General features: G+C 45.1%; 1 protein-coding gene across 5 annotated transcripts in view; it reads right to left on the reverse strand.

The window, feature by feature from the left end:
- Positions 1 to 26,648, reverse strand: part of rbm19 (RNA binding motif protein 19) — a 377,192-nt gene that overhangs the window by 270,557 nt on the left and 79,987 nt on the right. For all 5 annotated transcript variants that reach the window (XM_038790721.1, XM_038790712.1, XM_038790730.1 and 2 more), the window contains exon 17: positions 15,261 to 15,391. In XM_038790721.1, coding sequence (XP_038646649.1) covers positions 15,261 to 15,391 — 131 coding nt within the window. The remainder of the gene's footprint in view (positions 1 to 15,260; positions 15,392 to 26,648) is intronic.

Raw genomic sequence — 26,648 nt, forward strand, 5'->3', positions numbered from 1 at the left:
ACCTGTAGTATGGGCACATAATTGGCAAATTAATTTCAACACCGAATCATTTTGGTATAAAGTCTAGGATGGTCACTTATTGCTTGGCTTATTGCTTGGCAGTTACAATCTAGGGATTGAGAAAGGGATCTCAGATTAGAAATACAATCACTAAAAGCTGCGCCACTAAACATTTTAAGGTCATAAAAAAAGCAAACCAAGCACTTAGCTTTATTTCTAGATGGATAGAATTGAGAGAGTTGTGGACATCGTCTACAGGAGGGACAGAAAACTTTTCAACCTCAACCAGTGAAATCCAAGAAAACAACACAGACGTCGCTCGTAGAGCTTCAGTATGTGGGTGACATCACCATCTCCACTCTCCAAGAAAAGATCAGTCTCCGCTTTAACTTCAAGGAGGCTTAAATCCTGTACTAACCCGCCCCAATGCAAAATTAGGTCTCTCCCTCCATCAAGATCAATGGAGAAATCCTCCCAAATATGGAACATTTCCCATTGCTGGGGAGCCACCTCTCCTCTTAAGGCTGACATCGATGCTGAGATCCGACATTGTATCCAATCCGCGAGGGCTTCATTCGGACGCTCAAAGGTGAGCGAGTCTTTGTCATCCATGCCACAAAGATCCTAATCTATAGGACGGTCATCCTTCCAACTCTTCCATACGGCTCAGTCAAGAGCACCAGCATAGAGGCCATGATCGTCCATAAACACCTCCGCCGTGCCAACCATGAACTAAGATGTCAGAGTCCCAACTGCCAAAACAAATCTTCTTCGCCCAGCTCAAGGATGGCTTCTGAACAAGAGGACGACAAAAGAAATGTTTCAAAGACACGATGAAGGCTTAGTTCAAGAAATGCAACATAGACATCAACACCTGGGAGATTCTTGCTTAGAAGCGACATACTTGGATGAACCACCTGATTGAAGGTACACAATTCTTCTGTTCGGTATAGAATATACAGTGCAGAAGGAGGCAATTTGGCCCATCAAGTCTGCACCAGCCTTTGGAAAGAGCACCCTAAGCCCACACCTCCACCCTATCCCCGTAACCCCACCTAACGTTTTTCTTTGGACACCGAGGGCCAATTTAGCATGGCCAAGCACCTAACATGCACATCTTTGGACTGTGGAGGGAAACCCATGCAGACAGGGGGAGAACGTGCAGACTCTGCACAGACAGTGACCAAAGTCGGGAATCAAACCTGGGACCCTGGTGCTGTGAAGCAACAGTCCTAACCACTGTGCTACCGTGCCACCCAATAGTTTCATTAGTTGCTCCTGGACTCAAACTCGGTACGAGTCTGGTCCCGTTTGACAGACAGCAATCTCAGAGAGCCAGCAAGCACCGTCGTTGAAGTTATGAATGAACACTGCGTTGTCAGGTGTGAAGAGGCAAAGAGGTCATCTTTGAATTGGGCAATGCCCTTGCAAATCTTGGTTTCAACGTACCTTCATGCTGACGTCTGGCAGAATCAAACTCAGCCAGGTATGAAGTCTTATGGCCCATTAACATCTCAGAGGGTGCTAACCCAGTTACCGCTTGTGGCATGGTCCTGGAGGAAAATAAAAATCTTCCCAGTCTTGTGTCCATCTAGCCGGATGTCTGTTTCTTGAGCCCCCGTTGAACTATCTCTACGGTCATCTCTGCCAAACCATTAATACCGGATGGTATGGGGCTGTGCGGACGTGGTGAATCCTGATGCACTTCACAAAAGCGGCACACTCTTCACTCATGAAGGAGGTCACGTTATTGTGCAGGAGTACCTCTGGGATTCAGTGGGGAGGAAAATAAATGCCCAATCGCTCGATGGTTGCCAGGAAGGTGATCGTTGCCATCCTGTAGACCTCCAGCTGAGTGGGTGTCCACCAGGACAAGAAACACTGAACCCCAGGGACCGGCGGAATTGGCATGCACGCAGGCCCAAGGGCATTCCGACCACTCCCAAGGATGTAGGGTTTCCACCACGGGGACCGTCTGGTGCTCCTGGCAGATAGAGCACTGCTCGATATCTGTGTCCAATCGTGGCCACCTGACGTAGCTTCTTGCCAGCATCTTCATTTTGACACTCCGGTCCGCTGTGAAGATCACCTGTCGCTTCACTAAAATAACAACCCTGGTGCCCCAAAGGAGGATGCCGTCCTCCATGGTCAACTCCGACAATTTTGAAAAGGCCTTCAACTCCGCTAGTGGCTGCCATTGCTGCTACTGTAAAGCACGAGATGACGCATCTTGGCAAATACAGAGTCGGTCTGTGGCCAGTATTAACACACGAGGCAGGGAAGCGCAAGGAGTCCATTTAATTCAGGACTGCAATCACTTCATCCAAAGTAGGAGATTTGTGGATTCGACCTGTAGGCGAAGACGGCTCAACACGTCAGCATGCGCAATTTGGGTCCCGGGACGGCGTGTGAAAGAATGTGCGTAGGCTGGCAATAATAGAGCGCAAAACTGAATCCTTGCAGACACATGGCCGGGTCCGCCTTGTCCTCATGGAAGAGGCCCAGGCGCATTGCTGAAATCGGTTTACACCAAACAGACCTTCTTATTCGATCTTGGTATATTTTCTTTCAGTTGCAGCTCGCGTTCAGGAGGCAAAAGCGATCGGAAGGTTACGACCATCGTCCATTCAATGGGACAAACCTGCTCTAATGCCATATGTCAAAGCATTGCACGTGAAGCACAACGACTTTGAGGAGTAAAAATGCGTCAACACCCTAGCAGAAGATAACCACTGCTTCACATTGTTAAACGTCACATCCTGGCTTTGCCCCAAGCCTGGCACTTTTTCAAAAGCAAGTGGTGGGGGTTGACGATGATAGCCAAATCTGAATAAAGCACCCATAATAATTCACTAATCCAAGAAAATAGCGCCGTTCCATTGCGTCTTACGGGCAGGGGTCATTTTGATCGTCAGTACCTGCTTGGTAACCGGATGCAGCCATATCGGTCCACCCGATATTCCAAATACACCATTTAATTTGCGTGAAACACACGTCACATGGGAACTGGCAGACCCCATATTCGGAAAACTACTTGTTCTTGTTCCGTGGCCAATGACTAACATGTAGTCTAGATAAACCACAACATGTGGCAATCTACGCAGGATGTTCTCCATGATACGCTGGAAGACTGCGCATGCAGAGGAGACTCCGAATGGAAGCCGGGTATACACAGTCCTTTGTGCATCTTAATTGTGACATACTTCCTTGAGGCTTCATCGAGTTCCAGCTGTAGACAAGCATTGCTTATGTCCAATTTTGTGAATATACAGCCGCGTGCCAATGTTGCATATCCTCGATGCGAGGTAAAGGACAACGGTCCAACATCAAAGTAGTATTCACTGTCAATTTAGAGTCTCTGCAGAGGCAAACTGTCTTTACCGACTTCATTACGAGGATCACCAGCACTGCCCAAACAGTGAAACTCTTAAACTTTCCAAACACTGAAGATTGGTCTCAATCTTTTCCACAATACTGTAGGGAACCGATCGGGCATGTAAATATTGGGGCTGTGCTTCTGGATGCAGCTGGATTTTGGCCACGGCCCTTTTAATACCTTAACAAGGCTGGAAGACCTTTGGGAATTTGCTTAGTACTATGAGCAACCCACCAGCATCCACTTGAGAGGATATGCTGCCAATCCAACTGCAGCTGGTGTAGCCAATCGCAGCCAAACTGTTTCCTTGCACAACAATGAGGAAGGTGCACCGACTGGTGCACATAAACCCAGAGGGTGAACCCCACAATAATCAGCCATTACCCTGCATAAGTGGTCAAACGAGCTGCCAAGTTGGCCTAAGACAAATAATGCACTCCTTGCTTGTCAAGATCAAAAATGCTCTGCACCAGTATCAGCCCCTTCCGTATCCAGCTCCATCTGGAGCATGTGACCATTAACTTGTATTGGAACATAAATAGGGGCCACACGAGGCACCGCCAAACAATTCAGCTGCATCTTAGCCTCATCCGCGGCCTCTTCTGGGTCGTCCAGATCCAAGGCTCGGCCTCGGAGCCAACGCCTACCTCCACCGGGGTGTCTGGAGCACTGGCCTTCCTGCTGCTGGCGGGTACACCTGGACCAGCGCCCACACGCCACATACGGGCCGGAATCTCCTTCAGCCGAGTGCAGGGAGGGACGCATGTCTCGGCGGCCGGCTCTTCACCCAGGAGCCAGAGTCGCAGCTGCATTGGTTCAGGCCGCGGGGGTACACGCAAGGGGTGACTCGCCAAAACATTCACCTCCATCTCTTGGACGCCGTGTTCCACACTTTCTTGGAATAGGAAGATCTGCAGTGCTTGCTGAAATGCTAGGATGACTTTGCCTTGGTTTCCATATTGCTGATACTGAAGACCAAGTAGTCACAGAACATATCGGACAAAACAGTTCCATACTCTCAAAACCCGGCTATCCTCCATAGCCAAGATACAGACCCTCTGGTGGACCTCTCTCCGTATTAAACCAATATCTTTAAATGATTATCAACGGGGTTGGGTTAAATTGTTGTGCCACAAGCTGGTCGAATGTTTGTATATCCAGCTTTGCCAGGTATGCAAGACCCCAGATCACCCCGAATGTATGTGGTCCACAGGCCGTCAACAGTATGACCGTCTCGTTCTCCATGAGATGGTTGGCCCGGAAGAAACAACACATTCGTTCAGCATTGGTTCCAGTCTTCAACACCGGCGTCCAATGTATCTAACAGCCCATTGAGTCTGCACCAACTATGAAAGAGGACCCTAAGAGGGGGAAGCAAAAAGACAAGTAGTTGTTATAGGGGATTCTATAATTAGAGGGACAGATATTATCCTTTGCAAGCCGGATAGGGAGTCCCACATGGTGTGTTGCCTGCCCGGTGCCAGGGTGCGGGACATCTCCGACCAGCTTGAAAGGATACTGGAGCGGGAGGGGGAGGATCCAGTTGTTGCGGTCCACGTTGGGACTAACAACATAGGCAAGGCTAGGGTGGAGGACTTGTTTGGGGATTATCAAGCACTAGGAAGGAAATTGAAGAACATATCCTCGAGGGTCATAATCTCCAGATTACAGCCCGAGCCACGTGCTAATTGGCATAGGGATAAGAAAGTTAGGGAAGTAAACACGTGGCTAAGGGATTGGTGTGGGAAAGAGGGATTCCATTTCATGGGGCATTGGCACCAGTTTTGGAACCGGGGGGATCTGTACCGTTGGGACGGCCTCCACCTGAACCGATCTGGAACCAGTGTTTTAGGATAAATAGGGTGGTCAGTAGGACTTTAAACTTCTGAGTCGGGGGAAAGGGAAAGCGATAGGGAGTAGAGAGTTAAATGGAAGGATAAGCAGCAGGTTAGCATGTGTGCAGGTGGGTTTAAGTTCAAGGCAGACTAGGAATGAAGCAAAAAGGAAGGATAACTTAGGACATCTCATGATGTCCAATTTCTCTAATAATGATAAGAAAGTCAGCATTAAGGCACTTTACCTGAATGCTCGTAGCATTCGTAACAAAGTTGATGAATTAACGGCACAAATCATCGCAAATGAATATGACTTGATAGCCATTACGGAGACATGGTTGCAGGATGGTCACGACTGGGAGTTAAATATCATGGGGTACCAGACGTTTCGGAGGGATAGATAGGTATGTAAGGGAGGTGGAGTAGCACTAATAATCAAGGACGACATCAGGGTGGCATTGAGGGATGATATAGGTTCTATGGAGAATGAGGTTGAATCCATTTGGGTAGAAATTAGAAATTCGAAGAAGAAAAAGACACTGATAGGCGTAGTCTATAGGCCACCAAATAATAGCATCACACTGGGACGGGCAGTAAATGAAGAGATAACTAATGCCTGTGAAAAGGGTACAGCAGTTATCATGGGAGATTTTAATCTGCATATGGATTGGTCAAATCAGCTCGGTCAGGGTAGCCTTGAAGAGGAGTTTGTTGAATCCGGGATAGTTTTCTGGAACAATATGTAATGGAACCGACGAGAGAGCAAGCTATCCTAGATCTGGTCCTGTGTAATGAGGCAGGAATAATTAATGACGTAATCGTTAGGGATCCTCTTGGGAGGACTGATCACAGCATGGTTGAATTTAGTATACAGATGGAGAGTGTGATGATAGAATCCAATACCAGGGACCTATGCTTGAACAAAGGGGACTACGATAGAATGAGGAAGGACCTCGCTGAAGTAGACTGGAAACAAATATTTTATGGTAGGACAGTTGAGGAGCAGTGGAGTACTTTCAAAGAAATCTTTCATAGTGCTCAACAAAAGTATATTCCAGTGAGAAGGAAGAATTGTAAGAAAAGAGGTAATCTACCATGGGTGTCTAAGGAGATACATGAGGCTGTCAAATTGAAAGAGAAGGCTTACAAAGTGGCCAAGATCAGCGGGAAACTAGAAGATTGGGAAAACTTTAAAGGTCAGCAGAAAGCAACGAAAAGAGCCATAAAGAAAAGTAAGATAGAACACGAAAAAAACTGGCACAGAATATAAGGACAGATAGCAAAAGTTTTTATAATTATATAAAACTAAAAAGAGTGGCTAAAGTAAACATTGGTCCGTTAGAGGATGAGAATGGTCATTTAGTTATGAGATATGATGAAATGGCAGAGGCATTGAACAAATATTTTGTATCGGTCTTCACAGTGGAGGACACTAATAACTTGCCAGCAATTGACCGAGAGAAGAAGGTAGGTGAGGACCTGGAAACCATTACAGTACTATCACGAAAGAGCAAGTGTTGGGCAAGCTAATGGAGCTCAGGATAGATAAGTCTCCTGGCCCTGATGGAATGCATCCCAGGGTACTGAAAGAGATGGCTGGAGTAATAGCAGATGCACTGGCGGTAATTTTCCAAAATTCGCTGAACACTGGGGCAGTCCCAGAGGATTGGAAAACCACTGTTTAAAAAGGGAAGTAGACAAAAGATGGGGAATTATAGACCGGTTAGCTTAACCTCTGTCGTGGGGAAGATGCTTGAGTCTATTATCAAGAAAGAGATAGGAGGGCACCTCGATAGAGGGCAGCATGGTAGCTTTGTGGATAGCACAATCGCTTCACAGCTCCAGGGTCCCAGGTTCGATTCCGGCTTGGGTCACTGTCTGTGCGGAGTCTGCACATCCTCCCAGTGTGTGCGTGGGTTTCCTCCGGGTGCTCCGGTTTCCTCCCACAGTCCAAAGATGTGCAGGTTAGGTGGATTGGCCATGATAAATTGCCCTTAGTGTCCAAAATTGCCCTTAGTGTTGGGTGGGGTTACTGGGTTATGGGGATAGGGTGGAGGTGTTAACCTTGGGTAGGGTGCTCTTTCCAGGAGCCGGTGCAGACTCGATGGGCCGAATGGCCTCCTTCTGCACTGTAAATTCTATGTAAAAAAAATAAATTGTCCCATTGAACGGACGCAGCATGGATTCATGAAGGGCAGGTCATGCTTGACGAATCTCTTGGAATTCTATGAAGACATTTCGAGCAAGGTAGACAAAGGGGACCCAGTGGAAGTGGTGTACCTAGATTTCCAAAAGCCCTTTGACAAGGTACCGCACAAGAGGCTGCTGCATAAGATAAGGATGCATGGTGTTAAGGGTAGAGTACTAGCATGGATAGAGGATTGGTTTTCTAACAGGAAACAAAGAGTGGGAATAAATGAGTGCTATTCTGGCTGGCAATCAGTGACGAGTGGTGTGCCGCAGGGATAGGTGTTGGGACCACAATTATTTACAATTTATATAGACGATTTGGAGTTGGGAACTACGTGGAAGGTATCCAAGTTTGCAGATGACACGAAGGTGTGTGGCAGAGCAAAGTGTACTGAGGATTGTAAAACCTTACAGAGGAACATTGACACGTTGAGTGAGTGGGCAAAGGTCTGGCAGATGGAGTATAATGTCAGTAAGTGTGAAGTCATGCATTTTGGTAGGATTAACAATAGAACAGATTACTTAAATGGTAAAAAGCTGCAGCATGCTGCTATGCAGAGGGACCTGGGTGTACTTGTACATGAGTCACAGAAGGTTGGTCTGCAGGTGCAACAAGTAATTAGGAAGGCAAATGGAATTTTGTCCTTCATTGCGAAGGGGATTGAGTTTAAAAGTAGAGAGGTAATGTTGCAGTTGTACAAGGTGCTGGTGAGGCCACACCTGGAGTACTGTGTGCAGTTTGGTCTCCACACTTGAGAAAGGATGTGCAAGCACTAGAGGGGGTGCAGAGTAGGTTCACTAGGCTGATTCTGGAGTTGAGGGGGTTATCGTATGAGGAGAGGCTGAGTAGATTGGGATTATATTCACTGGAATTCAGAAAGTTGAGGGGGAATCTAATAGAAACATATAACATTTTGAAGGGAATGGATAAGATAGAAGTAGAAAGGATGTTTCCACTGGTAGGTGAAAGTAGGACAAGAGGGCATAGCCTCAAGATTAGGGGGAGCAGATTTAGGACTGAATCAAGGAGGAACTTCTTCACTCAGAGGGTGGTTAAAGTATGGAATTCCCTACCGAAAGGGGTAGTAGATGCTACTTCATCGAATATATTTAAAGATAGGGTAGATGTTGTTTTGAAAAATAAAGGAATTACGGGATATGGCGAGAATGCGGGTAAGTGGTTCTGAGACCACGAAAAGATCAGCCATGATCTTATAGAATGGCGGAGCAGGCTCGAAGGGCCGGACGGTCTACTTCTGCTCCTAGTTCTCATGTTCTTATGACTTTGAAATAGAATCACCCAAGTCACTACTATATCTTATGATGTGAAAAAGATTGAGTAGCATTTAAATAGTGCATTTCAATGGATTGAGTGGGGTTGAAACAGATGGGGAAGGCCGTGGGTTCGGTTGGATTCCCAGCCGAGTTCCACAAGAAGTTTGGGTCGATGCTGGGGCCCCTGTCAGTCGAGATGTATAATGGATCAATGGTGAGGAGAGAGCTGCTCCCCATGTTGTCTCAGGCTGCAATATCGCCCAATTTAAAGACAGACAAGGTCCGGAGCAGTGTGGGTCACACCGCCAAATTTTGCTGTTTAATGTAGATGCAAAGCTGCTGGCAATACAGCTGGAGGATTGTGCGCCGGGGGGGATAGGTGAGGAATTATGAATGGGTGGCAGCTGTCGATAAATGTCTGGAGGTTAACGTATGTCATTACGATGCCCTCAAGAGGGCGGAGATGTGGAAGGGGTTGTGACAATGGATGCAGAGAAAGCTTTTTATCTGGTGGAGTGGGTGTACTTGTTCGAGGTGCTGGGGTGATTTGGGTTTGGGCAAGGATTTGCGGACTGGCTTTGACTGTTGTATAAGGCACCTGAGGCAAGTGCCTTAGTGGGCAGCAAGCTAGCACAAGTGGATAGCACTGTGGCTTCACAGCACCAGGGTCCCAGGTTCGATTCCCCGCTGGGTTACTGTCTGCGCAGAGTCTGCACATTCTCCCCGTGTCTGCGTGGGTTTCCTCCGGGTGCTCCGGTTTCCTCCCAGTCCAAAGACGTGCAGGTTAGGTGGATTGGCATGCTAAACTGCCCTTAGTGTCCAAAAAGGTTAGGAGGGGTTATTGGGGTATGGGGATAGGGTGGAAGTGAGGGCTGAAGTGGGTCGGTGCAGACTCAATGGGCCGAATGGCCTCCTTCTGCACTGTATGCATGTTCTAAGTGTATGAACTAACAGTGTTAGCTTGGAGCACTTCGGGTTTCACCGCGGAAGGAGGCAGGGTGTCCATTCGTTGCTCTTTGTCCTAGCGATTGAGCCCTTGGTAATGATGCTCAGGGTCTCAAAGGGGTATTGAGCTGCTGTGTGTGTGGGGGGGGAGGGGGTGCTGCTGCATAGTTCGGATGGTTAGGAAATGGGCGATGGAGGAGCGGTCAGTGTGGGGCGGATGGAGGCGTCCTCTTATAAAGGAACCATGTTTTAGGGCACTATTGTTGGTGCCCCTTCCGTGCTCGCCGGCCAGGTGCTCCGTGCTCGCTGGCCAGGTACTCCACGAGCCCAGTAGTGGTATCAGCATTGACGGTGTGAAATCAGTGTCAGCAGCACTTTAGAAAGGAAGGCATGTCCCTGTAGCCGCCAATCTGCGACAATCATTGGTTTGTTCTTTTGTTCTGGTGGGGTTGGATACGAGGTCCCGGTGGAGGCAGCAGATGGGAATAGAATGTAGAACACTTTCGGGATATATGTGTTGGAGGGAAGTTTCCAGGCCCAGGGGAGCAAGCGGGGACATATCAGTTACTGAAGGTTAATGGGTTCAGGTATTTGCAGGTAAGGGACTTTATGAGGAAGGAGGTGCCTTCGCTTCCAACACTGCCACCCGCAGTGCTGGAAGTCAAACCTCTGTCGGAGGAGAAAATAGGAGGAGCAAGGTCGCGGTTATATATGGGGTGCTTTGAAGAGAGAGTGCCACAGCGAGAGGTTAGGCCTAAGTGGGAGAAGGAGTTGGCGGCTGGAGTATGGAGCGAGGCTTTGTGGAGGGTTAATGTGCCCTCATCGTGTGCAAGTCACATCCAATTTAAAGTGGTACGCAGAACACACATGAGTGTCCAGGATGATTTGGTTGTTTTCAGGGGTGGAGGTGAGGAGTGGGTAACGTGGCGGGGGGGGGGGGGGGATTTTAGAGGGGATGTGCAGATATTGGTCAAATCTGCGGTCAAAATTCTGCAGTCAAAGAATTTGGGGGTAACGGTAGCTCCAAATCCGGAGGTGGCAATATTTGGAATGTCAGAGGATCCGGGAGTGCATCTAGGGAGAAGGGCAATGTGTTTGTCTTTGCCTCCTTGATAGCTTGGAGACAGATTTGGTGAGGCTGGTGGGCCTCTGAGCTGCCGAGCATAGAGGTGTTGGTGAATGAATTGGCAAAGTTCCTGCTTTAAAATAGTCATGGGGCTGAGGGGAAGATGGGGATGACATTAAACCAAGGCCTTAATTATGAATTATTCACTGAGTACTGCATTGGAATATGAGCCTAGATTTTATCCACATGGGAAACTGTAGAAAGAAAGCATATCAGTACTCGGAAGGGGTGGAAATGGAGATCATGGATGCCTGTGCGGTGGTATTGCTGACTTTCCAACATTCAAAGTAATCTAAATATTAGAGAAAGAGAATTAGAAAAATGTATTTTTCAGCCATCACACCCATGGAAGAAAGCCTGCAACACTGTCCTAAATATTTCTCACATATTGGGCTGCATGGTGGCACAGTAGTTAGCAGGGACCTGGGTTCAATTCCGGTCTCGAGTGACTGTATGGAGTTTGCACTTTCTCCCCGTGTCTTCATGGGTTTCCTCCGGGTGCTTGGGTTTCCTTCCACAGTCCAAAGATATGCAGGTTAGGTGGATTGGCCGTTGTGTCCAGCGTATGTGCAGGGTAGGTGGGGGAGTTGGTCTAGATAGGGTGCTCATTGAGAGGTTCAGTGCAGACTCGATGGGCTGAATGGCCTCCTTCTGCACTGTTGGGATTCTATGATTCCGCTTAGTTGTTTAATCTTTTTAAATGTTTGAGTACATTAGCAATTATTGTTTCTGGTACAAAGAACGTTGTGAACAGTTTTGACAGTCATCCAGACTCAAAACGTTAGCTCCCTTTTCTCCCCACAGATGCTGTCAGAATTGCGGAGATTGTCCAGTATTTTGTTTGTGAATAGTTTTGAACACAGTCCTATTTCTATAATAGTTTTTCAACCGTAGTTTGAATTACTGTTAATCATCGCATTTCTGAATTTATATTTCTGCCTCATACCACGTTATTTAGACATTACATTACAAAACATCGAAAAGCTTTTAAAATAAAAACAGAAAATGCAGGATAAACTCAGGTCTGGCAGTACATGTTGAGAGAGAAACAAGGTTAATGTTTCGGGTCTGTATGAATCTTCTTCAGAGCGATGAAGAGTCAAATGGACTAGAAACTTTAATGCGATTTCTTTCTCCATAGATGCTGCCAGACCTGCTACGTTTATCCAGCAATTTTTGTTTTTAATTTCAGATTCCCAGCATCCGCTTTTATTTTTCGGAAACTTTGCCTGTATTATATTCCCTTTCTGGCTATTCAATCATAGAGACATGGAATCCTTACAGGACAGGCCATTCGGCACATCAAGTCTGCACCGAACCCCCACACCCACAAGAAGTCTACCCAGATTCACTCCCCCGTCCACCCCGCCCTATCACAGTAACCTAACCTGCACATCGCTAGGCACCAAGGAGCTATTTAGCACAGCCAATCCATATAACCACACATCTTAAATTGAGACGGAATATTGTTATATATTGGAAGAAATCATATTGTTTCAACAGTGCAGAATTATTTCCTTTTTTCAATCAAGCCAAATAGCAAACCAAGATATAATTGTCTAGAAATTGTACAATGCTACATAAGGCAACATTTACACTTTTCTTTGCAGACAGGAAATTTCACACAACTCATCTGCAAATGCAAAAATTAAAAGCAAACAAGCTGGGCAATAGCATACAATCGAACACATACAATCCCCCTCCCCCCAACCCCCCGAACAATCCCCCTCCCCACAACTGCCCCCCCCCATCCCCCACCCCCCGAATGTTCGATGTAATCCAATTCTTGAAAGTGCAGAATGAATAACACCCACGAATTGTAGAACCCTTCCCTTAGTTCAAATTTCACCTTCTCAAGAGTCAAGAATTCCAGCAGGTCCCCCTGCCATGCCAGGGCACAGGGTGGAGAGGTAGATCTCCATCCCAACAGGATCCGCCTTTGGGCAACCGAGGCAAAGGCTACAGCATATGCCTCCACACCCGTTTCCGTTCCCGGCTAGTCCGACACCCCGAATATGGCCTCCCGAGGGCCCAAGTCCACGTGCATCCCTTAGAGATGACCCTAAATACCTCCTTCCAGTAATCATCCAGCTTTGGACATCACCAAAACATACAAACACGGTTTGCAGGGCACCCCCCCGCAACGTTCTCACACATCTTCTACCCCCTCAAAGAGCTGGCTCATCTTTGCCCTTGTGAGGTGTGCTCTATATACCACCTTCAGCTGTATCAGCCCCAACCTTGCACACGAGGTGGAGGCATTCACCCTCTGGAGCACCTCACACCAGAACCCTTCCTCCATACCCTCTCCCAACATTTCCTCCCACTTTGCATTGATCCCATCCAGCGGTGCCTTCTACTCTTCCAAAATAGCTGCGTAAACCACCGACACGACCCCCTTCTCCAGTCCCCCTGTCGTCAGCACCTCCTCCAGTGGAGACCGGCTCTACTGAGAAGCTCTGCATCTCCTTTCGGGCAAAGACTCGAATCTGCATGTTTCTAAATATTTCCCCCTGCTCCAGCCCAGCCCATACTTCGCTCCCAGCTCCTTCAATCCTGCAAACTGACCCCCAAGAAAGAAACAAATCTTTTTGTTTCCTAATTTCTTTCTCCGCCCATCTCTGAAAATTTCCATCCCGCTTCCCTGGCTCAAATCTATGGTTCCCCGAATCGACATTTCCCTTGACCCTGCCCCCAACCCGAAGGCGAAACTGCCTCCAAATTCTCAACGAAGCCATTACTATCGGACTCCCTGAGTATTTTCCCAGGGCTATCAGGAGCAGTGCTGTTGCTGGCGCCTTCAATCCCGGCCCCCTACACAAACTCTCCTCCATTCTGACCCACTGGAAGTCAACTCCTCTGACCCAGCTCCGTAACTTCTGTACATTCGCCGCCCAGTAATGATACAGCAGGTTTGCAAGGCGCAAACCCCCTGCCTGCCTTCCTCTCTGTAGTAGCACCTTTCTAATTCTAGCCACCTTCCCTCCCCATATGAACGAGGTAATCATCCCTCCAATCTCTCTAAAAAATGCCTTTGGCAGGAAAATCGGCAGGCATTGGAAAATAAACAGAAATCGCAGCAACACATTCGGTTTAACCACCTGTACCAATCCTCCCAATCGCATGTTTTACCTCCTGCTCAACTATCGTCCCTTCTAATGTAGCCCTGTCCCCCTCCCCTAACCTTGGGTACTTCAGCCCATCTAGAAATTCCTGCATCTCCCGGCCTCCCCCAGGTGGCTCTGACCTGTACAACCTCTCATAGAATTCCTTAAAGACCTTGTTAATCTGATCTGGAGCTACAACCAGTTTCGCTCCCCTGCCCCGCACCACAATTTTCCTTGCCGCAGCCTCCCTCCGGAGCTGACCCGCCAACATATGCCTTCTCTCCATGCTCGTAAACTGCACCCCTTGCTCGCCTCAATTGGCGTACCACCTTCCTGGTAGATAGTCGGTCAAAGTTCGCCTGCAGTTCCTTCCTCTTTTCCAACTTCGCTGGGTCCCCATCTTCTGCATACCTCCTATCTACATTCTGCACCTCAACTATTAACCTCTGACGCTCCAACCTCTCATCTTTGTCTAGCCTACCCTTGAAAGAGATCACCTCACCCCTCACCATCGCCTTTAGAGCTTCCCAGACAACCGCCTTCGACACCTCACCCGTGCACCCTACATATTCCTTGATTACTTTTTCAATTTTGTCACAGAACCATCGGTCCCCCAACACTCCCACATCTAATTTCCACCCTGGTCTCTGTACCACCCCCTTCTCCAGTACCATATTCCACCCAATGATCTGATATTGCAATTGCCGAGTACTCCGACCCCTTAACGCCAGTCAGCGGAAGTGCTTTCCCAACCATGAAAAAGTCGATCCGCGAGTGTACCTTACGAAAAACAAGTACTCCCGCTACTGACATTCACCATTATTAAAGTGCAAATGAGATAGTAACTTTCAGGGATTGTATAAGCACAGTTAAACATGGAAATCAGCAAGTTTCTATTCAAGTAAGTCCTGATCCTCAAGTATCTCAAAAAGGCATTCAAACACATTGAACATTATGGAGTTGCCACACTTTTGTGATCAATACACAAATCTGCCAGTAAACATTTTTGGGCCTTGTCCATTACAATGTATGTAATTTACTAAAATGTCACACAAAGTTACATTTTCTGCCGAACTACCCTGGCACTTTTTCTAAGTATGGAATATCATTCCATCAGATTAAAATTGGAACTTTAAACATTTTACTGCCTCTCCCACATCTCTTACTTCCATTATCTGCATGTGGTTTGGCATTAAAACTTACACTTCCTGGCACAGGTTCTATGCTGCTCAACAATTCTTCAATCTGCTTTTGAAGAGATACAAAGTTGCTTGTTCATTACATACATAAGTCCTGAGACCCCTTTTGAAAAAAACATGCCAGCTTTCTAACAGTAGCAAGTTCCCGTGCAAATCCCACTAACTCTCCCATTAATTCAATGTTTATGAACATGGAAGAATTCATACCTTCATCAGAGTTTCTTCAGTTGTTAAAAAGTTTACATTTTTCACAAATAAAGTGCATCCTGGGATACGTTCTTCCTCATCCTCACTCAAATCATCTGCTTCATTTTCATCCTTTACTTCAGAATCTTGAGCTTTCATAAAACATAATAAACATTATTCTAAGTTTACCATTTTTTATTGCAATCATTCAATATTTATTTCCCCAAATTAACAGTAAATTCAAGATAATTCAAATCAACAACTTGGTTTTGTGTGACCCACGTGGTTTAAAACGTTATTTCATAAAGAAATTGACATTCCAGTTTATTTCTGCACCAGAAGCTTTTGAGGGTGCATTCTTACTTAAAATCCTTTTCACCTCACATTATAATCCTATACTGCCTGTGGGAACAGAAGGGATTTTGGTGAATGAAACCTGCGTAATCATTTAAAGACATAAATTAAACAATCTTCATCCACGTTTAACACAAACCACAGGCACATGACAAATAGGTACAAAATTAGGAAGAGAGCCACTGCATGACAGCAGCCTTTTGGGAAATCAGTCCCAAGACATTGCCATATGTTAAATCTGGACAGTAAAACTAAGCAAAAAAGTGTGAGGATTGCTCTATGCGGCCACCCTCGACATGATATTAAATGAATACCGATGGAAGTGATAGAAGTGAATAAATAACAATCAATCTCTCTAAGGTAGTAGCAATGCAGTGTGCATTCAATCATCCAGTTAGCTTTCCTTTGATCATTTATTGGCTTGGTTCTCTCAAAAGAAATCTTAAAGTGCTCTGCAGAACTAACATTTACATTTTGAAGATATCCATAAAGAGTTAACACTTGTCCAGTTCTGCCTTTGGATTTTCCCCAACTAAATAAAACTGTAGAGCAATCATTTGCAAAAACACAAGTTGAATTCTAAGGATGATCAGATCAGAAATCGAAATCAAAAATGTGTATTTGCAAGACGGGATTGAAATTCACTATCTTTGGGATCTCTGTACTCAACATATCCTATTCAAGGAGAGTTCTGTATGATTAGGCTGATAGTTACCACTTTTGAAATACCAAATATTAATTTCCTTGTTTACATTAAATTTCTCAGTCAATACCATCTTGTTTTCAACATTCTTTTAATATCAGTCCGTGCTGAAGATCGTCAACAGTGAGCTTCTAGCATCAACTGAATCATCCTTAGCACAGGTCAATTAGGATTACTTCAATATGTGTTCAGTAATGTCTGGTGAAGCATAGCTGTATTTCTTAAGTTTGCAGTGCGCTGCTATCTTGTTCAGAATATTGTGGGAAACATGCTGCAGTTGTTTTTCATGGCTGATTATGTACAGCAAAGAAAATCTACTATGAAATATCATTATGTTGGACCAAAACTTGCAATAATAGTGCAGTTAATGTAGAACAATGTCCCAAAGTATTTCACATAGTATAACATTAGGAAAATAAAGGGAGTTTTAAGGGACTTAATGGTAAACATTAGAAATAAAGTATCATTTTAAGTGGGTTTATTTTAAGTTTCTGTGCCTGTTAGATTCATGGTAAACAGATATGTTTGTTTTATGTGGGGGTTAGTTTCAATTCTTCTATTGTGCTCAGAGAAGGCTACAGCATGAAGAATAGGCCAGCAAAAGTATGTCAGCATTGGTTAGCAACTGGAGGCCCTTTTTAAGGTATATCAGCTTTTAATTTTGGCTGGATGTCTTGCAGTTGGAGGAAAGACACTGGGGAGCGAACATCTCTCAATTCTACCAGGAAAAGCTGGACAGGACAAGGGAGTTGCAAAAGTACAAGCTTCCTAAATAACAAGTTATAGTCCCGATAACCAGGGAATTGGGACAGAAGGAATGCCTTAAAATGACTGAAGTTAAGAGATCAGAGACCAAGGTATTATTCAGAAGAATTCAAGAAAGAGCAAATAAAGTGTTCTGAGTTGAAGAGACAATTGCAGTAACCAGATTGAAAGTGGGACAGCAGACTTCAGTCAAATGAAAAGCTTGTCAGAGTCTGGGATACACGAGTTAAAAAAACTTGTTTACAGTTTGTACAGCAGTAAGGACAAAGAAATCCTTAAGAGGTTGATGTAAAAGCTGGACAGGATTCGCTGTTAAAGGTGGAGTGTAAGCTTTGCTCAAAAGTGTCAATTGGTAAACCTGGACTGAATTTTGGAATGCAAACCGCTAAAGGAAAGCATTATTGCGAGAGAAGATTTTAAGTGTCTTTTGGTAGTAGAGTTTGGAAACTCGTGTGAAAATTCATCTGCAGGGGTTCGGAGGAGAAATCCAGACATTAACTTAGGTTCAGAATAGAGTGTGTGCTTAAAATGGATTGTGTGTGCATGAGATCTTTCTGGCCTTAAGATGTACTTTATAATCTGTGTTAAAACAGGGGGTCAGTTAGCTCAAGATGTGGAGCGATGCCAACAGTGCAAGTTCAATTCCCTTACCGTCTGAGGTTATCCATGAAGATCCTGCCTTCTCAACCTTGCCCCTCACCCAAGGTGTGGTGATCCTTAGGTTAAATCATCACCTGTCAACTTTCTCTCAGAGGGACAGCAGCATATGGTCCACGGGGACTATGGTGACTTTCATTCAATCTTAAAATCTGTGCATTTGTTAAACTAAGGGGGTGGGGGAAATAAATGAGTATTGTATAACAATCCAACTTTTCATGTTTGATAATGGTTTTTCTTGTTGTTAAAACTAATTAGTGGTCCTGTGACTCTGTTCCCCCCACTTTTTATAAGGAAAAAGTCATGGTCTTTTGAGCCAGCGTTCTATTCTGGGATCTACCCGTCCAATTATACCATCAACTGGGATTGGAACAATAATCAGATAATCTCTGCCAGAGGAAGAGATATTAGGAGAGATGATCAAAAGAAATGCTAGGTTAGCTGGCACTTAGCATCTTTTAGGATGGGTATAGAGGGATACGGCATAAGGAAGTGCTGACTGTTTTGACCAAGGTTGGTATCATCACCGGAACAGGCTTGGAGGGCCGAAGGCCTGTTCCTGTGCTGCATTGTTCTTTGTTCTTGTTCAAAGGGAGCAAGGCAGAGCACAGAACAAAGGCAGACTTAAAATTTCATGGCATGACATACCTCCTCGATGAGGTGAAGGCGAGGTTAGAAAACGCGATTGAAGCTTTAAAAACCCATTTCTCATGGCAAATAGAGGGAAACAGTGGGGACATAAAAATACCTATTTCCCCCTTCTCTTCTCACCCCAAAGAACGCTGACCCAAGAAGTTCAATGAACTGAGAGCAGGCAGAGTAACAAACAAATTGATCAGTTTCCCTTTTCTTTCACGTCCACAATCAAAAATTAATAGCTGCACATCTAACCTTTCATGCTTCACATTAATGGGAGCATTGACTTGAGGTCTTAGTCAGAAACCTTTTCCCAGGGTGGAAAAGCCAATTATTAGGGGATATAAGGAGATGTGCGAGGCAAGTTTCATTTACACAGAGGGTGTTGAGTGCCTGAAACCCTCTGCCGGGAGAGGTGGTGGAAGCAGGTACAATAGTGCTGTTTAAGAGACAAATTGACAAATACATAAATAGGATGGGAATAGAAGGATATGGACCCAAAAGTGCAGAACATTTTAATTTAGCGAGGCATCATGATTGGTGCAGACATAGAGGGCCGAAGGGCCTGTTACGTTCTTTGTTCTTATAACAGGTGAAGCATCATCATATCATCAATTGCCTGCAGACATAACCTTAAGTTTTCTTCAAATTAATAGGTTAGTATCACCAAATCTGCAATTTCAGCCAACTGATGTTGCCAGGCAGTCATTTTTAAAAAATGTAAGCTAAATTCTAAGGACTTATTCATATTGGAGGAGAAATTTAAGTATAATGCCATGGGAAGGTAGTAAATGAAAGGGGCACCCAGATATTAATAAGATTACATCATTTAGACAAACAGGCCATAGAATTACCGAAGGAAGCATACAGGTGTTTGTGGTAAATAGACAAAAAGAGTTTCTTGATCAGTTGTGTCCTGATGACCTTGAGTTATGTCAGAGTGATGATCATCCTGATAGACTCATCCATGTTTTTCTTTTTCCCCAAGAAACTACAATCATCTCACCAGGAACATTTTCATCCAGACCCTTTTTGAATTGCAAAGTTGTGCATACTGCCACGCAGAAAACAATTTGGAATTGTGGAAAGATAGAATTCCCATTGGCAAACGCATAATTCTTCCTGAAAATTCTGGATTGGTAAGGACTCTTAGAAACATAGAATCTACGGCATGGAGACAGGTCCTTCGGCCCAAACTGGTCTATGCCAACCAAAAAGCCCATCTAGCCAATGCTTTATAATCACCAGCCAACATTGCCATCTCAGCCTCCAAGGAGATAATCTGATTGCTCTGCTTCGAGAGAGGCAACTCCACACCCTGTGATGCCACACCAAGCACCTTTATCGTCTCATCAGTCTCCAACAGCACCGATCAAATAGGAGCTAGAGCCACTTCTTTTGATTTGTGGAGGCCTGCCGCTGTTTCTTAAATTCCAATGCCAAGATGCCTGTAAGTAACTCGGCCGTCAGTGGACTGACCTGAGTCGCGATAGCGGCCTCTGCCATTTTCTCAGTAGTAGAGCCTCGAGAGGCTTCAAATCCATCGATGACTCTTTACTTGCTGGCTTCCTTGTCCTGCTCTTTCTGCACATTTTCCATCAAGTTAATCCAAACATCCCAAACAAATTGGGTGACAAGGGCTAAAAATAAAGTACCCTGGTGGGAGCCACCTCGTGCGCGACTACTTGCTACATGCTGCGACTAGAAGTCGAGCATAACTCAGTCTTGATTCCTTACAGCACGACAAGAACGAGGGTGTTGGTTGCACCACTTGGTAGTATAAAGAAACATAATTGCATTAGCGTAGAAACTGTTGCAATAAAGAACATAGGTATTACAGTTAAACAACACACTTTGATTGTTTTTCAATCTCACGTTAGACAGAACCCAAGTTTGCATTAATTAAAAAGGAATGCTTCCATTTAATGAACACAAAGAAAAACAGGCCAACTTCAGGGATCATAAAATAAAAATATAGTTTATATGGCATATTCAAATACATGTGGTGTAGGGGTTGATGAACCTGGCTGAACCCTGTTATGAGGTGTCAATAGAATTGTAAAACCACACATAGGTTGACAACCTATGCTTTGCATGACCTTGTCAAGACCCTTGATAGCACAATAATATTTGATGAAAATTAAAATATTCACTTACTTAAGAGTTAACAGAGATTTATATAAAATAGAAAAATATTCAGTGGCAATAATTCCCCCAGTCAAATGCTCCCAACACTTGTAAAAATGAATCGCTTTTTCAGCTCACCAAAAATCTACACACAAGGGTTCACTTTAATGCTCAGGTGTTTTTAATTTCTTCTATTTATTTCATCCGAAAGAAAATTTAAAATATTTCATTTGCTTAAATTTAGTAAGTAAGGGTTCTGTCAACTCTGGGGAAATTAATAAATCATTGACAGTTAATCCATCAGCAAAAAGATTTAAATGCACCTCCATCTGTGGCTCGCACGATAAAATGCAGTCACGCAAAGCAAAAAGCAGTTACATTATTCTTGAGCTACAAAATTCTGAGGCTTTCTGCATGCAAAGCACATCCTGCACAACAAAAGCTATTATCAGTGAACTGCAGCCTTCGCTAAGCATTCCCCTGAAGTTCATTATTACAGGGCCTGGGTCTCGGCACAGTAAGATAATAGCTCCCTGGTGACTAGTAGCCAGATTGGCATTGCTGCTTTCATTCTCAAAGCTCAAGGCTCACCTCCCCCAAAGGCCACTGTTGCAGCCTTATATACGTATGAAAAAACCATGAAAGTTCAAAATGAGTCATGTCCTTGAAGAAGAAAGGAGAGAGCACTGGGACAGGTATTAGCCTGTCACTAATACAATGCAGTCATATGTACTGCTTACACAGTAAGCATGGTGTCCTGTTGGACAACAGAGGCTTTGTTTTGCTTCTTTATTATTTTCTCAGGTGATCTGAACTCAAATAATCATTGGATGCTTTAAGATTGTATAATAAGTTACAGAATATTTTTAAATAAGAACATCCTTTAAAAAAGACGTCAGTTTTGCATGTTTTCAAAAACTGGAGTGACAGCATTGTTTGAGATGAAAACAACCACAAAGCTAAATTTACAGTTGGATTAAAATGGAGAAACAGTGACTGAAAGCTACTATAGACATGCATATGGACATATGCCATAAATATTCTATTACAAACAAAGATATGTACTTTACAATGATCCATACAAAAAACCTCCAGAGCAATTATTGGAACATGTAGCATTTTAAGCCTGTGTGTGAAACTATTTTTAATGCAAAACTTGTCTCACAATGGGGGCAATTCTCTGCCCACATTGCGCCTGCCGCACATCCCTCTATTCTGGGAGAATAGCGGGAGAGCCCTAAACAGGGCTTGCACTAGGACTCCAAACGGAGCGTGATTCTCCCGGTCCCATGGCACCTGACACAATCTGTTTGACGAACTCGCTGGGCGTAAACCAGATCAGCATATTTAAATGAGCATTTAAGTATGCTCAGAGCATTTGACGTCGGAGCCGCTAGCTCCCGGTAATCTCTCTCCCTCCCTCCCTCCCCCCCCCCCCCCCCCCCCACACCCCCACGCTGGTGCATCTGAGGCTGGCGGGAACTACTACTGGTCTCGTTGATCGAATTCCAGGTATGATGACTATGTCGGGGGCCATTGGAGCCCCCTGGCGGTCGGAGACATGGCAGAGAAGTGCCCAGCAACAGCCCCCCGGTACTGCCAGGTTGGCACTGCCAGCATGGCCATGAAGGGAAGGATTGAGAGGGGAGGGGGACATTTGGTGACCCCATAGCGGGGTGTCACTCGCCAGGAGGGGCCTTGATGCTGACTAGAAGTCGGCAGGACCTAAAGGGGGGGGGGGGCTCAATGCCAGCACTCCTGGAATTGGGGTGGGGGGGGAGGGGGGGAGAAACAGCTGCGGGGCTGTCCCTTCCCTTTCTATGAAGCACGCAAGATGACTCAAAAAAAATTGTGGTCAGAGAAACAGCTGCTACCCTGACTTAATGCATTCCTACAGAGCTATTAAAATAAACAATCTGATTTTGAAGTTCCAGTGAGCTGTCCTATCACTTTTCAAACAGCAATGATGTGGATATGCCTGCGTTGGACTGGGGTGGGCACAGTAAGAAGTCTTTCAACACCAGGTTAAAGTCGAACTGGTATTACTAGCTTTCGAGCACATCTCCTTCATCAGGTGAGTAACATTAAGGAGAAGTTAGACAAACTGTCCTTGGCCGTACAACGTTCAAGTTATGACAAACAGCAGCTACATTTATAAATTGACATTGCTTGGAAATTCAACTTTACAATACGTCACTGAACAAGTAGAAACATTCATGCATGCACATTAATGTTCTGCGCTGCCCATCTCTCTGACTCAAGAAACTCAGTTGCTGTTCTGACACATTTTCACTTGGTGAATCTTTATGTATCCAAACTTTTTCTAAATTTTATATTTTATAATATAAATTTAGTGTTATATGAATTTTCTATAATTGACCGAGTAAAATATTCTGGGTTATTTTGTGAAAATAGGGTACCAGGCCTTAGTTCAGGATTCAGTCCCCAATTTCTGATATTATTCTCATTTTGAAGCACTTTTTAGAATTATGTTGCAATTCCGAAGACTGTTGTACTGCTCTCCTTTATGATTGAATTAAACAATTTATTGAACATCCTACAGAAGACAATTTTTTTTTTTACAAATACATTTTTGAAGGTACGAAAACTAAACTTACTTGCGCGCATAATAAGGTAAGAGTGTACTGGATCCAGAGAAAGGACTTAAAATTAGCAAAATCTACTGACATCTTTCCAATTATTGAAAACCAAAGCAAGAATTTGCATTCGTAAAGCATCTCCAAATTTGTAAAATGTTCCAAGGTATTTTGCAGAGGGTAGAATCAGGAAATTTGACACAGAGCGACATAAAGAGAGAGATAAAAGCACAGGTGATCAAAAGCTTGGCTGAAAGGGTGGCATGCAGCGCAGTGGTTAGCACTGAGACTGCAGTGCTGAGGACCCAGGTTCGAATCCTGGACCTGGGTCACTGTGTGTGGAGTTTGCACATTCTCCCCGTGTCTGAGTGTGTTTCATCCCCACAACCCAAAGATGTGCTGGTTAGGTAAATTGGCCACGCTAAATTGCCCCTTAATTGGAAAAGAAAAATTATTGACTAATCAAAATTTATTTTAAAAACGCTTGGCCGAAGTAGTTGGTTTCAAGGGAGAATCTTAAGGATAGCATGAGAGGTAGGAAAGGTTTAAGGAAGGAATCTCAGCGCTTAGGGTCGAGGTAGGTGAAGGCACAGCAGCCAGCAAAAGGGTGGTGAACATTGGGAATGTGCCCAGGCCAGAATTAGAGGAGAGCAACCACATTGCAACCTGTAGGTCCCAGAGGTTAGAGGGTTCCCATACGGAAGAGAAAATAAAAGTTAACCTCAACATCTCCCTTATCCCTAAAACCTTACATGGGAAATTTATCTGTAGAGTCAGGTAGACATCCGTGATAGTGTGGGAGCGAATCAGACTGAGATGGGTATGCAAGGAAAATGCTCAAAATTCCTTCACCCCAGAATAAAATGCATGCATTATGTGACATTTAGGTTGGCTTTGGATTAATTTGTTTTGTGCCTGACATGTCAGTGTGCACATAGCTTAAGTTCTACTTGGTTCTACTTTGATTTCATGATATTGCACAAATGTGTTGCAGATTAACTCAAGAGTGCCTGAACTGCTGAAGCACTTTGAAAATGTTTTAAAGTAAGCAAAGTCACCATAGTCCCAGGTGACCATAGGCTGTTTTCCCTTTGAGGGGGAGAGCTGACTCGTGGTGATTTGACCCAAATGTCACCACACCTCAGGTGAGGGGCAAGGTTGAGAAGGCGGAGCCTTAATGAAAAACCTCAGCCAGTATAAGAATTGAACCAATGCTGTTGGCCTTGCTCTGTATCACAAACCAGCTGTCCAGCCAGCTGAGCTAAATCGGCCTCTAAATGGTCCCAAAAAGCTTCAGGACAGTGGTGAACAAGTTATTGTCATATCACAATGGTGCACTCACTGCAAGGAATTCATAGCTGATCACTTTCTTTTAAATTACCAGTGGCTACCATTAAGTAATTTTGTAAGAGTGATATCAGCTGTGCAAGATAAATTACGGGTGCGATTTAACGGAAAGATTTCGAAGTGTCATTTGTGGTGGGTTTTGCTGGGAATCTCCTGCCAGCAGTGCCGGTGAGCTCCTCACCTCTATCTAACAACACTTGGTCACTTTTTTGAGCTCTGGACAGTTTACCACCGTTTGACCTACACTTCAATTTTGTTTCATCACGGGGGAGCTGAACGGGGAGATCAGGCCGCCATTTTGGAAGGGTGCCCTGATCTCTAAGTGAGCTTGTCCCCCCATCCATGGCCAATGTCAACCCTCTCCCCCACACACACATATAGGCATTACCCCACACACCTCCAAGTGAGGACACCCCGCTATGACATGCCTCTTCAGCCCCCCCGCCAAACCCCCTTAGAGGCCCTTCCCTTCCAGGACCCCCACTCGTCATCCCTCCGCCCCCATCCTCATAGAGACACCTTCTTAACTGTCCTGCAGCCCCTCCCACCCTTCATTACCACCCTCCTTTCATGGGGATGGTCCCCCTCTGTCCCTGACCCTTGGCAGCGTCACCCGGGCATTTTGCACTCCCAATCTGGCACCCTGGCAGTGCTCTTGCCAGCTTGGCAGTGCCACCCAGGCACATTGGCAGTGCCAGGGGACCACCCAGGGGCCTCCAATGGCCTGGGAGATCCCGGGTGCCGTTCTGCCTGGTTTACGTTTGTGTAGACCAGTATTGAATGGCACCCAGCTGCAGCCTCCCCAGGGAGGCCGGTAGATCCTGGGAGACCGGTAGACACCAGCTAAGTAGGCCTGAAGTAGATTGAAGGCCCTCTTATGTGAGCGTGGCTTGGTCCAATTATCGCTCTCTCTGTCTGTCTCTCTCTCACATCCCTCACCCCACAAGAACCAGTAGGCAGGTATACCTAAAATTTAGGTGCCAACCTGGTGAAGCAACAACACTTGCATGCTGAACAGTGGGAGCATCATTCAATTCTACAGAGATAAGCAATCCCACAACTAACAGATTCATCTAACTTCTTCCACATCTAGACATGAATGATAGTGGACAATTAAACAACAAACTGGAGAAGCCAGCTCCCCAAATATCCTCATCCTCAATAATGGGGGAACTTAACACATCAGTACAAAAGACAAGGCTACGGCATTTGCAACCACCTTCAGTCAGAAGTATCCATCTTAGTCTCCACCCAAGAACCTTAGGATTACAGATGCCGGTCTTCAGCAAATTCAGTTTATTATGTACGATATCAAGAAACAGGTGAAGGCACTGGACACTGCAAAGGCTAGGCATCCTGACAACATGCCAGAAATAGTACTGTGGGTTAGTTCTCCAGAACCTGCCGTGCCCTGAGCCAAACAGTTCCAGTACAGTTACTACACTGGCAACAATCTGGCAATGTGGAAGATTGCCCACACGTGTTCACAAAACATACAAATCCAACTCGGCCAATTACTGCCTCATTAATCTATTCTCGATCACCAAAGTGACGGAAGGGTCATCGATGGTATTATGATGCATACTTCCACAGCAATAGCCTGCCACTCAGCTCCTGACCTCATTACAGCCTTGGTCCAAATATGAACAAAAGAGCAGAATCAAGAGGTAGGGTGAGAGTGACTGCACTTGACTGACTGCGGCATCAAGGGGCCCCTCGCAAAATTGGAGTCAGTAGAAATCAGGGGAACTGTCCACTTGTTGGAGTCATACCTAGCACAAAGGAAGATGGTTGTGGCTGTTGGAGGTCAATCATTTTAGTCCCATAAAATGACTGCAGGACTCTCAGGGTAGTGTCCTAAGCCTAGCCACCTTCAGCTGCTTCATCAATTGACTTCCCTCGATCACAAGGTCAGGAGTGCGGATGTTTATAAAATGTTCAGCACCACTCATGGCTCCACGGATACTAATGCATCCATGCCCATATGCAGCACGACCTGAACAACATTCAGGCTAGGACTGAGAAGTGGCAAGTAACATTCATACCACACAAGTGCTAGGCAATGACTATCTCCCACATGAGAGAATCCAACCATTTGACCTTGGGCATAATGGCATTATCATGGCTCAATCTGCCACCAGCAACATCCTGAGAGTTACCGTTGACCATAAACTGACCTGGACCAGTCATATAAATACTTTGGCTAAAAAAAAAGTTCAGGGA

The sequence above is a fragment of the Scyliorhinus canicula genome, chromosome 1 (assembly GCF_902713615.1).
Source record: "Scyliorhinus canicula chromosome 1, sScyCan1.1, whole genome shotgun sequence".
Lineage (NCBI taxonomy): Eukaryota > Metazoa > Chordata > Chondrichthyes > Carcharhiniformes > Scyliorhinidae > Scyliorhinus > Scyliorhinus canicula.